The following is a 14,636-nucleotide window of genomic DNA, read 5'->3' as shown; positions in this document are numbered from 1 at the left end:
AGTGCTAGGCCTCTAATCCCATAATGTTGTAGTTTTTTAATTAATATATCGGTCTTAATAGTGTCAAATGCTTTGGATAGGTCCAGAAAAACGCCGACTCCGTAGTCACCTTTGTCAATTGTATCGTGGATTTTTTCTGTTACATCAAGTACTGCCATATATGTGCTATTTTTCTTTCTGAATCCATACTGCAATGGTACAATGATGTCTAGCTTGTCTAGATAGTTACTGAGTTTGTTGTAGACTACTCTTTCCAATACCTTGGAAAGGGTAGGCAGAATAGATATTGGTCGGTAATTGCTCAGATCATTTTTATCTCCAGATTTAAAAATTGGTGTGATTCGTGCAATTTTTGCTATTTGAGGCACTACTCCAGAGAGTAGTGATAAGTTGATACAGTGGGTAAGAGGTGCAGTGATAATGTTGGAAATGTGTTTCAGAATTATGTTAGAAATTCCATCTGCTGCAGCTGAATTTGAATTCTTCATGGTCATGATTATTTTATAGACTTCATCATAGGTAGTTGGATTAAGGAAGAAGGAGCCCAGGTAATTACCTGATAAATAATCTCTAAAGGAGGCATCTTGAGGCTGACTGATTTTACTAGATATATTACTACCAATAGAGGCAAACTTAAGATTTTTTATGGTGTTACAGGCACTTTAAAACTCTAAACTAGTGTGTACTCCATACCCATGCAGTCATTGTTGTGGGTGAGCTCAAAGCCAGGGAAGCAGAGGCAGTTGTAGGACCCCACCGTGTTTTTACAGGTACCGTTGCCACATGGCTGTCTGTCGCACTCATCAATGTCTAAAAGTACATAAAATGTGTTAAAAAAAGTAAAGGCAAGAAAATGCTCATTAGATCAGATGTGGCTCCCTCTCACCCATGCACATGGTCTGGTCTGCAGTTGCTTTGAAGCCATTGTGGCAGAGACACCGATAGCTTCCTTGGGTGTCAATACACTCTCCGTGGCTGCACACATTAGGAATCTCCTGGCATTCATTGCGGTCTGACAGAATGAAAGACACAGATGAGTGAATGTGGATAAAGTCAAGCATTCCAAGAATACCACATACTGTACGTAGGATATTAGGGAAAGATATGGGGTAAAACCTATTATATCACAGGGATGCTTTGTTACCAATAACTTACTTATTTTCAATTTCTAACTGCAATTATTCCTTGGTTTATGTATAGCATACATTCCAAACAACAGGTAGCACTGTATTTTAATAATTGGCTGGGCCTGCAACTTATGACTTTTTTCCCCTCCTCTTCATCGAGCAATTTTTGACAGATTTTTGACTTATAGTTCGAAAAATACGCAACTTCCTGTTATTTGTCTTCATCTATACTTGCTTAAATGCTTATAATGAATGAGTATCATCAATTTAGTTGATAACCTCCAGTGAGCATGCACTCACCCACACAGGCCCCACTGGGGGACAGTTTGAACCCTGGCGAGCATTCGCAGCGATAACTGCCAGGTATGTTGATACACTTGGCGTTCCTTTGGCACAGGTTGTCTCCGCTGTTGCACTCGTCAATATCTGTGCAGGATATAAACTCAATGTCAAACACAATCACTATTGTTTTTTTTTCAGACTGTCTGTTATTTTACGAGGGTTACCTTCGCAAATGAGCAGTATATTATTGTAGCTGAAGCCCATTGGACATTCACACCGGAAGCTCCCGATCTGGTTGATGCACACACCATTGGCACAGATGCCGGGAATCTCCCTGCACTCATCAATATCTGCACACAAGGACAAAAAAGGATGGTTGAACGGAACCGTATACAGTATGTACACATGAGTTTCCTCATCACATGGGCATACTGGTGCCCAACACAATACAAAGATGTTTGCTATTACGTACTTTTACTGGTTTGCTTATTTGATTAGCTAATTTGTTATTAAGTTGTAATTTTGTGAAACAAAATTTGTATTTTTACAATAGTTCTTCAATAAGATGTAACAAAGGTATATCATTGTATATTATTGACTAAAATAATTATATATTTTCAAGACATAAATTACTTGGTTAAAGTTGTACTATTGTAAAAGAATAAAGTTGTGTAAAAATTTGCATCTTTTGAAGATAAATATTCTAATATTCCTGACTCATCTGAGAAATACAACACTTTTTAAAGCATAAGTCTAATTTTTTCAAATAAAGATGAAGTGGTAATAGCAAAGGAATAAAAGTGTTTATCCTCTTGGTTAAAAGGAAAAAAAAAAACAAGGACCATGTGCAATAATATTTGTGAAAATTAGAATTTTTGAGTTTATCTTGTGTGCTTAAGACTTTTATCTCTCAATTTGTTGTTGTTTTTTTTTTCTTCAATGTGAACCTAATACAGTGGTATCTCTACTTAGGAAATTAATTGGTTCTTTCTTAAACAGATAATTCCCTAATAAGAGACATGTTTTCCATGTAAATGCCCTAATCCATTCCAAGACCCCAAAAATTCAGACATAAATGTTTTATAAAGCATAAAAATGCATCAAAACTTGTAACAAATACATGTTACAATTAGATTATTGCACAATTAACTTAACATGAGAGTTATGCATTATGTAAAAAAACAAAGAATAGATAAAATAATAAAAGTTAATGTACCTACAGTACGTAAAGCTATCGGAACGCCTATTGCCAGAGGTGCGAATGAAGAGGACACATGGATGCACACATACACATGCAGTAGAGGTCCATCTTAGCCAACTGGATGCCAGTAAGATGCTAGGCAATAGCCAATGGCAGATTAGCGATAATTATGTTATGTTCAGTAAACTCTGGGAGCTGCGAGTAGCAGTCCAGTCTGTATTTTTGCCTTTTGTATCCTGAAATTTCTTTCATAAGAGGCAATATTTTTTCAGGCATATCGTAACCTGAAAATTCTGTATGTAGAGACGTTCGTAAGTAGAAGTACCTCTGCAGGCACATGTAGGATTTAAATTGAGCAAAGACTATCGTAGTGTTATGACCAGTGTAGTGACCTGTATTATGTCCTTACCAACTGGCTTCCCAGTGTGGATGTCAATGATAAAGCCAGGGGCCTGGTTACCACAAAGTAACTGATATTCAGCTGAAAAAAAAAGAATAATCAACATTAACAGAAAAAAAACAACATAATTGCTTCTCACTGTGCGGCATCTAATTACCGAGTGATACTCACAGGTTGCGGGAGTAGGGCAAGCCTCACACGGCTTGTTCCAGGCCTTGCCCACATTGTAAGCACAGCAACACATCTTCTTGGTCATGTTAAAGGACAGCTCGTTCTCGCACGTGTCATTGAAGTTGCGGTAACATACGCTTTTCCTCATGTCTGAATTTCACAGAAAAAAGCAAATCAGCACCAGGCGCAAACAGAAACGGCCGAGATGTGTGACCTACCCATGCAGTTGTTTCCTCCATTGACCTGCATGTACTCAGGGGGACAAACGCATGTGTAGTTGCCCAAAGTGTTGTAGCAGGTGCCAGGTCCACAGATCCCAATGTGGGTGGTGCATTCATCAATGTCTATATGTTTAGAAAGGTGGAGTGTAAATTAGAAGTATAAATAAGGTCTTAGTTGGTTCTGAATCTTCTTACCTTCACATATACGGGTCTCCTCATTGAGGTAATAACCTGCTGGGCACTCACACTGGAAGCTACCGAAAGTATTAACGCAATTTCCACCTTGGCAGAGGCCTGGAAGCTCCTGGCACTCGTCAATATCTAGAGAATAAATCAAATACTGTACAATAGTTCCACATTGAGCTTAAAAGATCAAAGAAAGAAGGAAAGCTTGATGGTTTACCTTCCAGGATGACAGTAATGGGGTTGGGTCTGAAACCTTCTCCTCCAGGACAAAGGGTCCGATATTCGGCTGTTAAAAAAATATAAGTTAATTCTATCTCTCTGAGAAATTTGTATTTTTTAAATGCAGTTCCGATGTTGCAGTCAGTGACTATACTGTATATTTAATGTCATATCTAGTATCAATAAGTAGATTAGGAGGTTCCACGTACTCGAGTTAGGCGCAGGGCACAGTTCACAGGGGTTGCCCCAGGCTCCTCCCAGTGAACAGCAACAGGAAGCTCTGGTCACACCAACTCCGATCTCAGCACTGCAGGAGATTCCACCATCGCCGCGTGGCAGGATGTCCAGAAAGCAGTTGCCCACACGAGTATCTGAAAGACGCGCATATCAAGAAAACTAAAAAACTTTTTTCACCTATAAAAAGGGCCGATACTTCGAAAACACAGAAAACGTCAATGCATACTGTAAATTGAAGACCATGAGTGATCATCTCTGTACTTATACATGTACAGTATATGCGTAGATCACACAAATCCTTAATAAATATAGATGTTTTCAATATAACTAATTACAGATGCAAACAAAAAAAAAATATCAGAAAAGTTCAATTAACACAAGGAAGGACAATTTCTACCATTGATTTCCAGAGGAAAAATATTTTTATTAATAATCAAATTTCTTGAAATGGTTATTGCTTAATTTGGGGTTTTCATTATCTGTAAACATCAAAATACCTAAAGCGGAAGGCTTACACTTCAAGTTAGCAAGGGTTTAATTAGTCGGTGGAGGTGATTTTAACAAATACCGTGCAGTTTGTTAGTTAGTTATTAATTTCAGGGCTCTGGAGTAGCTAAGCTAGCACGAGTCAATGGTGCCATCCTAGCATGCCAATAAAAAAACAATATTAACATATCTAACATTGTCAGATAAATTCGAAATGAGGATCGTTGTTCAAAATACCCATGCGGCTAAAACAATGTCACACGAAACTCCCGTAATTCATTTATTTCTGCGGGACTATTTTTTTTTAGATGCGTAATGCGACCACAATAGAGAGGAGTGCTTCAGCCACTCGTGCTCATGCTGCATTCGAGGAAGGTTGGACTTATCCCACTCGGATGATACCAGTTGCGACCTCAAAATTTCCAAGCGTTTTTTATTTTGGCCATTGAAAGACATGTGGGCCTCCAGCAAACCTGCCTTCTCGTAAGCAACCAAATAGTGGAGGAAAAACTACGGCTAAGGTAACCAGACCACACTGTAAACTGCCTTCTTAAGTTTTACTTTTGACGGTCTGTTTTTGACGGGCAGCGCATTTTGTCGAGTGACATGTGATTGAAGCCACTCGTGAAGTCGGCGTACTGTTTTTCTGACTTCGCTACTAGGGCCTCCCAGTTCGAGTGGCATTCTAATGATATTTTTCCTGGTCGGAGGTTGGAAAAGTCTGACTTCCCACTGTCCTCGAATGCAGCATCAGTCTATGGAGTCTTGACTGAAGAACGGCAACATAGTGAAATATGCATTTAGAGGCTGTGGAAACAAAAATAAGAAATGGGCAAATGAGCGTTTCCACAAATTCCCGATGAAGAACGAGGAACAATACAAACTGTGGATACTTGCTGCTGGCTATGACATAAACACAAAGGTGGAAAAAATATCACTCCACTCTGCAGCCGGTTACCTACAAACCAGCTGGATTACAAATGTTGCTCTTCATACTACAGTTATTGACATGCAATGGTAAGTTTTAATAACTTATCCTGAAACCATAGACAACACTATTGATTGCATGGGCCATCGGTGATTTTCTTGTGTGCATATGTTGTTTTTTTATTGGCATGCTAGGATGGTCCCATTGACTCCCACTAGCTTAGCCACTCCAGAGCCTTGAAACTATTGGATAACTAACAAACTGCACAGAATTGATTGAAATCAACTCCACCGACTAATTAAACCCCTGCTAACTCGAAGATTAAGCCTAATGTCAAAAAATCTGAACTTCCCCTTTAACAGTATTTCAACTGCACAACTAACACAAATTTAAACTTCTTAAAATGAGGGCAGTCTGACTCACCTACACAACCGACACCAGTGGGGTTGAGCTCAAAGTCAGCCGGGCAGTTGCACAGATAACTTCCTGGTGTGTTCACACACAGCCCATTGATGCAGTTCACTGGGTCGGCGCACTCATTGATATCTGCAGTACACAGTAGTACACAAAAACTCATTTATGCATGACATCTCAGCAAACAATGACAATGTTAATGGAAAGAGAGTATTAAAAAAATATTATTTTGTCTATTAGTGCATTCCTGACTCTTGACACTAACCTGTACAGTTTCCTCCGCTACGGTCAAGCTCATAACCGTCATCACAGACGCAGCGGAACATCCCGGGAAGGTTCTGACATGTTCCAAACACGCAGATGTTTTGGAAATTACACTCATCAATATCTGTAACAAAACATCAAGGGCATTTTAAAATATCTACTCGAGAAAATAATTAAAATAAAGTAAATAAAAGAGGAAGTATGGTATGCACACCTTGACAGGCCTTGCTGTCCTCTGTTGGTGTGAAACCCATCTCGCATTCGCAGCGGTAGCCTCCCGGAGCGTTTAGACACTGGCCATTTTCACACAAGTTGACGTTGTCGGCACACTCATCCATGTCTGAGTCAAAACAGTATTGATCGGTCATGACAGTTCTGCTTCAATCAGATGTTTTGCAGGAACTTTAGATATGTGAGCAATTAAAGTTTTGGGACCACATTAAGAAAAAAAAGTCCTACCTGAGCAGGAATAGCCATCCCCATTGAAACCATCCTTGCATGTGCATCTGTAAGAGCCTGGCGTATTGACGCAGTCTGCATTCAGGTTGCAGTTGTGGTCCTCTGCTGCGCACTCATCCATATCTACACACAAGAGTTCATAGTCCACATGCATCGTAAAGCTTTGTCTAGTTAGTTTGAATGATGTACAGTATTTCAAGGAAGTGGCTAAAATTGGAAATCTGGAATACCCACCGATACACTTGATGCCATCTCCCACCCATCCATCACGACAGCGACACTTAAAGCTGCCAGGAACGTTGATGCACGCGGCATGCATGTCACAGTTATTAGCACCGATCTCACACTCATCAATATCTGCAAATATATTAAAGAAAAGTGCCTATTAAAATGTTAACTCATTCACTGAATTGATGGCGTTAGACAAATACACAAATGTAACTAAGTAAACATAACATTAACTCATTCATTGGTTGAGAAAGTCCTTTTGAACTGTGAGGGGCTGGCAGCCATCCCAGTCAAAATGTATTATACGTCTAACACCGTCAATGGCAGCAAATGAATAATTGTATAGTACTAACTTGTGGTGCGAGAACCAATAGGTTCTATTTTGACTTTTATGTAAGTGTTTTTCCTTGTATATACACATTAGTTTTGTGTTTTTAAACATTACTGAATCCATTGTTGTATTTATCATTTAAGAGAGTCAATTAAAACACTTATGAAAAAGAATCGCTTAATTATATGTAACGTGATTGCACAAATTGTATGACATTTGTCCTTCTGAGGTTGCCGTACACAGCAAAATCTGTGGAGTTGATTTTTGGTCTAAATTATTTTTGAGTTGATTGCTGTTGATTTGGGTGTTGTTTAACACTAGCAGTGTTATGATCACTCTTGGTGCGGTGTCAATTAAGTGAGTTCAACATAGTCACCCCTGGCAGAGTTAAATGTACAAGCAGAGTTAATCAGCTGCACCCAGTTTAAGCGCAAGTGTCAGAAAAAAAAGCAGGCGCAAAGACTTGTGGGTGAAGTGACACCACGGCTATAAGTAGTGTTGTCAGTAAATAGCCGGAGTGTGTTCCATTGACAAAACTTATTACAGTGCTTACTCAAAGGATGCAAAGTCTTTCCATTACTACTTGCGAGCGCAACAGCAGGGTACAAATTGCAATTGCTTAGACCCTTGTTCTGCTCTAGGGTCCCCCACTCATTTAGAATATTAAAACCATCACAATGAATATGTAAAATTTACATTCCTATTGTAAGAAAACAAAAGGTGGGTACATATTTGGATGTAAAAGGTTTGAATAGGAATTGCTTAACTTGTTCAAGTAGTTTATTAAGTCTTAAATCATTTTTCATTCAATGACATATCTTAATAGTTAAAGCAGTTGTGTGTAACCACTTGAAATAAGATTCTTGCATAAATACCTTTTACATTTTTGGAGTGGTTACACGTTTTGCAAGAAAACGTTTGAATATGAATTGCTTAACTTGTTTAAGTAGTTTATTAAGTCATTTACGCATTTTTCATTTAACTACATAACTTAATAGTCACTTAAACCAATTGTGTCAAACCACTTGAAATAAGGTTCTTGCATAAGTACCGTTTCATTTTTTTTGAGTGGATACATACAAACAAACACTGTACATTGTTTTCTTTTTAGAAAGCCGTTTACACAAAATAGTGTCTGACATACATTGTATGTAACATGAATTTTACTTAGATTTTTTTCATTTTTCTAAAGAGTGAATTTAAAAGAAAACATACTTGTTGACAAAGTCCATCTATCTACTACTAACACTAGTTGTAACACATTTTGCATAAATAGACAACCAATTAGTGCAAGAGTGTTAAACTCATTTTTGTCATAGACCACATCATACTTATGTCTTCCCTTGGAGGGCAAAATAGGAAATGTATGATCAATTCACATTATTACACATACACAACAATAAGTAATCGAATTATACTTAGTTGCGAAATCAGAAGCAGCTAAAAACGTAATCTAGTATTTGTAATCCAAAATGCATTTTCACTAATGACAAAAATCTGGGGGAAAATGACACTTTAGCTGAAATGAAATGGCTAGACTTGGGTTTTGTGTTTGACACACATGGGTTAGTGCATTTCTATGTTTGTATGCATTGGCACCTGTGCATCCAGTGGACCCTTTCTTGACAAAGTATCCAAGCTGACAGTGACAGATGAAGGATCCTTTAGTGTTCTCACAATCGCCGTGGAGACAGATGTTTGGATTTAAATCGCATTCATTTACGTCTGCGCGTGTAAAAACAGACACATAGAAAACATGTGAGTGATTCTGGCACTGAACCTATGACTGACAAAGAAATACAGCCGGTTATTTGAAGGATTTCAAATGTCTTTTCTTCTCACCGATGCAGGTCCTCATGTCCATAGAAGCCATAAAACCATCATAGCACAGGCAGCGGTATTCTCCGGGAATGTTTGTACACTGGCCTCCGTCGCAGATGTCTGGCGTCTCCTCGCATTCATCAATATCTAATCCAGATGGGTGTTATTTTGATATATTCAATTGCTGGTGAAAATAAGGAGGAAATTGTGTGGCGAAAGTGCATTGGTGTACCTGAACATGTCCTTAGGTCAGGCATGAGAGCGTAGCCTTCACTGCAGCTACACTCATAGCTGCCCTCAGAGTTGGTGCAGTGGGTCTCACAGCCTCCATTCATGATGGTGCACTCATCAATATCTAAAATATAAATTGTATATATGACCACACTATCCCTATGGATTGTTAACTAAATTGTGGAATAATGTGAACTCACCAACACAACCCTGCCGATCTGGCGTGGCCTGGTAGCCGGTGTCACATGAGCACTGGTAGGTTCCCGGCATGTTGACGCATTGGCCGTTCTTGCACAAGTTGTCACTCAGCTGGCACTCATTCACATCTGTCAAAGAAAACGATAATACTTAGAAAGTGTTGACAGCTAGGCCAACTCTAATATCAGCCTACCTACATTTACAACCTTAATTGTACTATTGGATACATAAAATTAATGTGATTTATAACCACTGGTCTATTCTCATGATTTTGTATTGCTTGGATATGGATGTGAGATGTGTTTTTTTTTTTTTTTGCCCAACACAATCAATGTGCAGCCATGTCAGTCTCCTTCAGGTCTTCAGAATCAGTCATTCCTTCTGATATAACCAACCAGATGTCAAAATGGCCAGCATTTCTCTATGGTCTTATTGGCAGGTTAGTGAAGAACTAGTTACAGCCAACTTCAAGTAGCATAACACATACAAAATTAATATTTCTTCCTTAATTATTATAATTAAAAAAAAAAAAATTTTCATGTTAACTCATTTGCTCCCAAAAACGTATAAATATGTTCTATTTTTAATTGTTTCAGTGTCCCAAAAACGTATTTATACGTTTTTTAATTTATCTATTTTTTACAAGAGGCATCTCTAGGTTCTGCTGCACCTAAACTGCAATGCACAATGCTGAATACTCATTTTAAAGCAATAAAACTGGCCACTGGAGGGCAGTAGCGCATTTTGTAAGAACTCATCTTGGGCCTAGAAAGGAAGTGAAGAAAAATAGTCAGGAAACCGAAGTTGGAGGGATCTTGTGAAGACGGTGAGAATTTGAGAAAATGTGGAGAATGATCTGGAAAAAAATAGGGCAAACGACACTGGAAGAGTGTTTTGAAAAGAAAACGAAACCATCGTCAAAGAAGGATAAAAAAAAAATCTATCTTGATGAGACAGACAGTGATGTCCACAACAGCGTCAGGTTCCACACGTGTTCTGCGGAGCTCACGTTGCATTACTCCTGAGCCCGATGTTGAAACCAATGATGAAGATGATGAAAAAAGTGAGACCGATCTTGATCCGGACTCATTCGATTACTGGGAGCCACCTCATTCAACCGGGAGCAGCCGAGAGCCTTCCTCGTTATGTGCGCAAATAGTTCAACAGTTCAGTAGTTTAGTTATGTGTAAATAAATTGTTACTTTGCGATCAAAAGCTCTATTTGTCTTGTTGTTTATGTTATTTTGTAAAAGGAAAACATTATTCAGATGTTTGGGCTGTAACTAAAGCAAAAAATAGCTGTGTTAAAGTCAAAGTTTTGTTTGAAATGTATGCTTTCACAAAAAGCTCAATTTCTCTGTTTTTTCATCAGAAATTGGAAAAATTGCTAAAACTAAGCTATTTTCTAAAGTTGATTTCTAAAGAATGGAAAAAGATATGAACTAACCTTTTTTTCTGCTGAAAGAAGAGATTCTAATCTTTCTTTTGGTAGGTTCCATGTTTATATAGCAATAGAACAGAATTTTCTGTGGGCCTTGCAAAATCAGTCAAAATCCAGTAAAACGGCCGGGAGCGAAAGGCCTTGCGCCAGTGAAAATGGCTGGGAGTGAATGAGTTTTAATAGAAAAACATTGATTCTGATCTGTTGCAGATGTTCGTGGCAAATGTTATATTACTGTGTTTTTTGTACAGTATTTCTGGTTCCATAATTTTGATGTCATAGAGGTGGCATTAAGAGGTAGCAAGGCCCACTGACAGGACAGGGGCCAAATACACAGCTTGTCATTGTTTTTTATTTTTTATTTTATTTTTTTAACTCTATTGTACATTAGTTGTTGAAGACCATTAGACACAACTGACTGGTCTGTCTGTTATCTTTCCATTTTGTGCAACTAAGTAATAAAACCATAATACAATAAAATTTCTTAAACTCAAAGGTTCGTGTCATTATAAAGACTTAATAAAGTTTTACATTTTCACAATTCTGGGTGTTTTGTGTCAAAGAAAATGCAATAGGGTGCAAATGTTTTGTTGTCACTAAACCAATAAAATCGACAACAGAAACGGCAAAAATCGTGACTCAAAACTGAGCACTTTTACCTCATCCAAGGTCAGCCATGTTTTGTTTGTTTTATTTTCGAATGCTTGACGCAAAAACATCTTAACTGATTCCCACAAAGAGGCCTATAAAGAACATTGTAAAATGGGGTGTAAATCTAGGATCTTTTGTGACATTGTCCTTAACGTACCCTTAGGTTTGCCCTCTACTGAATGATATTCAAGAAAGCTTTGTAAAGATGTTCATTTGCCAAATGCTCTTTTATTGAATCTCATTCAATTGAGTATGTATACCTATAAGTCTGGACACTTTAAGTGGGGAAAGTATTGTCAATATAAGGGTCTGTGGCCAAAAGGGGCCCAATAAAACATTTTCCATGTTCCATGATATAGAGCCCCCCTAAAGCAGGATCCCCAAACACTGGGCCGGGGACCGATAATGGTCCGTGGCGCATTTTCTGCCGGGCCGCAGAGATATTATAAATAATTTGTTAACGACCGCAATCTGGCCTGTGCCTCTTGACACATCAATATGCCTGTCTACCCTATTGACTAATCCATGTCGAGATTTGTGTACGTCACCCTCTAGTGGTTGGCCGCCATTAATGGGGTGTTTGCACGTTGCACACTTATAGCTGCTCAGAGTCAGTCAATGTAGTACACCAACATTGCCTGCTGTTGGCTGCGTGCTGCTGGCAGCACAACTCATGATGGCGGACGGGCTATGTTCTTCCCAGATTATCTAACTATGTGCACGTGTCCTCGATAATGACGTAGGTGCATCAGATTTGTTCCCGAAAATAATAAGCCCACACGATAGCGAAGATGATTGAAAAACAGACGTCTTTGGACAGCTTTTTTAAAGGGAAAAGGCCACATGCTGAGCCAGATGAGGAGCTTGCAAACAAGTCCAACTGCATAATATGTGGCAAAAAGCTAGCAAATGAGGCAACAAAAGCGAATGCACTGAGAGCATCATACTTCGTGACCTCTGTCCTAAAGTAATGTTCTTTTCTCGTGGCAACAACTTAGCATCGCTGTACATAGCCCAAGTCTATTATTTGAGACCCACCTTCACAAGCGGATCCATCAGCGCTGAGCGAGTGTCCAGGGGGACAGTCACACTCGTAACTGCCTTCCGTGTTGAGGCAGGTTCCTCCGCGACACAACAGGGGGTTTCGCTCACATTCGTCAATGTCTGCCAGCCATCAGGTAGACAAGAGACAAGCGCAAGGAAGGTAAATGAAAACCGAGACATCAGATTCAAAATTCAAAGGAGGCGATAGATTGAATGACTTACCCATGCAGTTCTTCATCATCATGAAGCCGCTCTCATAGCCTTCAAAGCATTCACACTCAAAGCTGCCAGGAGTGTTGACACATGCACCATGACCACACAAGTCCGGGGAGATCCGACACTCATCAATGTCTAATGTACAAATAAAGGATTAAAATGAAGCCAAATAACTTGTTTTGTTCCAATACAGGATTTTTCTTTGGTCAGCTTTTACCTGTGCAATTTCTTTCCTCAGCAGTCAGAGCAAAGCCGCTGTTGCAGCGACACTTGAAACTTCCAATTGTGTTCCGGCAAGTTCCATGAGTACACAGACCATTGAAGACCTTACACTCATTAACGTCTGTGGAAAACATACAAAGATATAGCATTTCATAAGCAATCGTATGCTCATGGGAGTAGAACTACCACAATTATCATCGATTTGTGGCTTTTACTGGGTCTCAAGGCATAAAAAAAACAGGCCTTTCAGATCTGTAATGCTGTCCAGAAACTACAGAAACCAATTGTGAATATGGCTGACAGTGGTTCAAAATTTACCTTTGTAGAAGGGCCTGCCAGTCAGGATGTCCCTGTTAGCAAAACCAGGTCCTCTTGGACAGATGGTTCTGTACTCAGGCGAGCTGGGTTTGGGACACTCTTCACAGTCCACACCCCATGCAGCGCCAACAGAGCAGCAACACATGTCCACTCGGTAGCGTCCAGGCAGAGGCTCACCACACTCGTCTTCGTGCCATTTCATGTAGCACTGCTCGCTGCGCATGTCTTACAAAATAAAAAATGCAGTCGTTACCATAGGCTTTTTTCTATAGTGCCGCGACTGACTACAAGCTCATCTTCTCACCAACACACGTGCGCCCAGTGCCGTCCAAAGTCAGACCCTCTGCACACTCGCAACGGAATGATCCCTGGGTGTTCACACAACGGCCATTTGTACACACTCCAGGGAACACCTCACACTCATTAATGTCTATAGGGAGTAAAATCGATTTTATCGAGTCAATTTCAGTGCAAGACGATCAATTGCTCATCTTTTTATCGAATGATTTGGTCTTACCTTCACAGACAAGGCCCTTCATGCGTGCAAATCCTCGTGAACAGGCGGTGTCTAAGAAAAAGGCAGTTACAGGAAAAGAAAAAAAAAAAATCCTTAGGATATTTTGTTTCACAATGCAGCTTTAGTCCTCTAACCACTGAGTAGGTTGATTAACCACTGGTTTCCTGCTACAAACAGGTATACTGACCAATCTCGCAGCGTTCACAGGGGCTTCCCCAGGCTGCTCCTAATGTAGAACAGCACTCAGACTTCAGCGTGGCTCCATTGATGTTCACCTCACAACGGTTGTCCTGTATGGTCAGCCAACAAGTGCTCTTCATACTATCTGCGGAGTTAATGAGAAAACAAAGAATGAATTGTAGCTACCCCTAATTTCTACAAAACTTTGTTGACTTGTTTCAGGCATGCATTAATTCTCATAACTAACATTTTTTAAGCACAATACCAAATGATTATACTGCTCATGGCAGTAAGTGTATAAGGAATTATACAGATAAAATGTGTGGTTTTTCTTTAGGATTTTGGTTAAGAGACAAGATCTCTAAGCAATTGTGGTATAATGTATGAGGACAAACTATTTGTACAGTACTTGAACAGAACAATCGACTAGAGATGTCCCGATCTGATCACGTGATCAGAAATCGAGCTTTCGCGCCATTTTTTCAGAGGATCGGAATCTGCTGAAAATGATCGGGTTTTTAATTAAAAACAAAAAACAAAAATCTGCTTCATGCTTGAACAGCGCCACAGGCTCTCACCCTCCCTCCTACTAAGCACTGCAATTTGGCCAAACTGTCCAGTTTAGGTTTGGGACTTAAAGTTA

At 39.4% G+C, this 14,636-nt stretch overlaps 1 protein-coding gene across 4 annotated transcripts in view; it reads right to left on the bottom strand.

Moving 5' to 3' along the window:
- fbn2b (fibrillin 2b) overlaps window positions 1-14,636 on the bottom strand; it is a 139,099-nt gene that overhangs the window by 22,047 nt on the left and 102,416 nt on the right. For all 4 annotated transcript variants that reach the window (XM_057841188.1, XM_057841189.1, XM_057841192.1 and 1 more), the window contains 26 exons: window positions 14,001-14,138; window positions 13,814-13,864; window positions 13,601-13,726; window positions 13,297-13,521; window positions 12,974-13,099; window positions 12,763-12,891; window positions 12,535-12,660; window positions 9,407-9,532; window positions 9,208-9,330; window positions 8,997-9,122; window positions 8,754-8,879; window positions 6,830-6,952; window positions 6,596-6,718; window positions 6,351-6,476; window positions 6,138-6,260; window positions 5,882-6,004; window positions 4,017-4,178; window positions 3,806-3,874; window positions 3,598-3,723; window positions 3,400-3,525; window positions 3,182-3,331; window positions 3,020-3,091; window positions 1,634-1,759; window positions 1,428-1,553; window positions 887-1,012; window positions 694-810 (listed from right to left, as the gene is read on the bottom strand). In XM_057841188.1, coding sequence (XP_057697171.1) covers window positions 694-810; window positions 887-1,012; window positions 1,428-1,553; window positions 1,634-1,759; window positions 3,020-3,091; window positions 3,182-3,331; window positions 3,400-3,525; window positions 3,598-3,723; window positions 3,806-3,874; window positions 4,017-4,178; window positions 5,882-6,004; window positions 6,138-6,260; window positions 6,351-6,476; window positions 6,596-6,718; window positions 6,830-6,952; window positions 8,754-8,879; window positions 8,997-9,122; window positions 9,208-9,330; window positions 9,407-9,532; window positions 12,535-12,660; window positions 12,763-12,891; window positions 12,974-13,099; window positions 13,297-13,521; window positions 13,601-13,726; window positions 13,814-13,864; window positions 14,001-14,138 — 3,240 coding nt within the window. The remainder of the gene's footprint in view (window positions 1-693; window positions 811-886; window positions 1,013-1,427; window positions 1,554-1,633; window positions 1,760-3,019; window positions 3,092-3,181; window positions 3,332-3,399; window positions 3,526-3,597; window positions 3,724-3,805; window positions 3,875-4,016; window positions 4,179-5,881; window positions 6,005-6,137; window positions 6,261-6,350; window positions 6,477-6,595; window positions 6,719-6,829; window positions 6,953-8,753; window positions 8,880-8,996; window positions 9,123-9,207; window positions 9,331-9,406; window positions 9,533-12,534; window positions 12,661-12,762; window positions 12,892-12,973; window positions 13,100-13,296; window positions 13,522-13,600; window positions 13,727-13,813; window positions 13,865-14,000; window positions 14,139-14,636) is intronic.

The sequence above is a fragment of the Corythoichthys intestinalis genome, chromosome 7 (assembly GCF_030265065.1).
Source record: "Corythoichthys intestinalis isolate RoL2023-P3 chromosome 7, ASM3026506v1, whole genome shotgun sequence".
Lineage (NCBI taxonomy): Eukaryota > Metazoa > Chordata > Actinopteri > Syngnathiformes > Syngnathidae > Corythoichthys > Corythoichthys intestinalis.
Note: the sequence above shows the minus strand (reverse complement) of the source record. Positions and strands in the feature narration are given on the sequence as shown.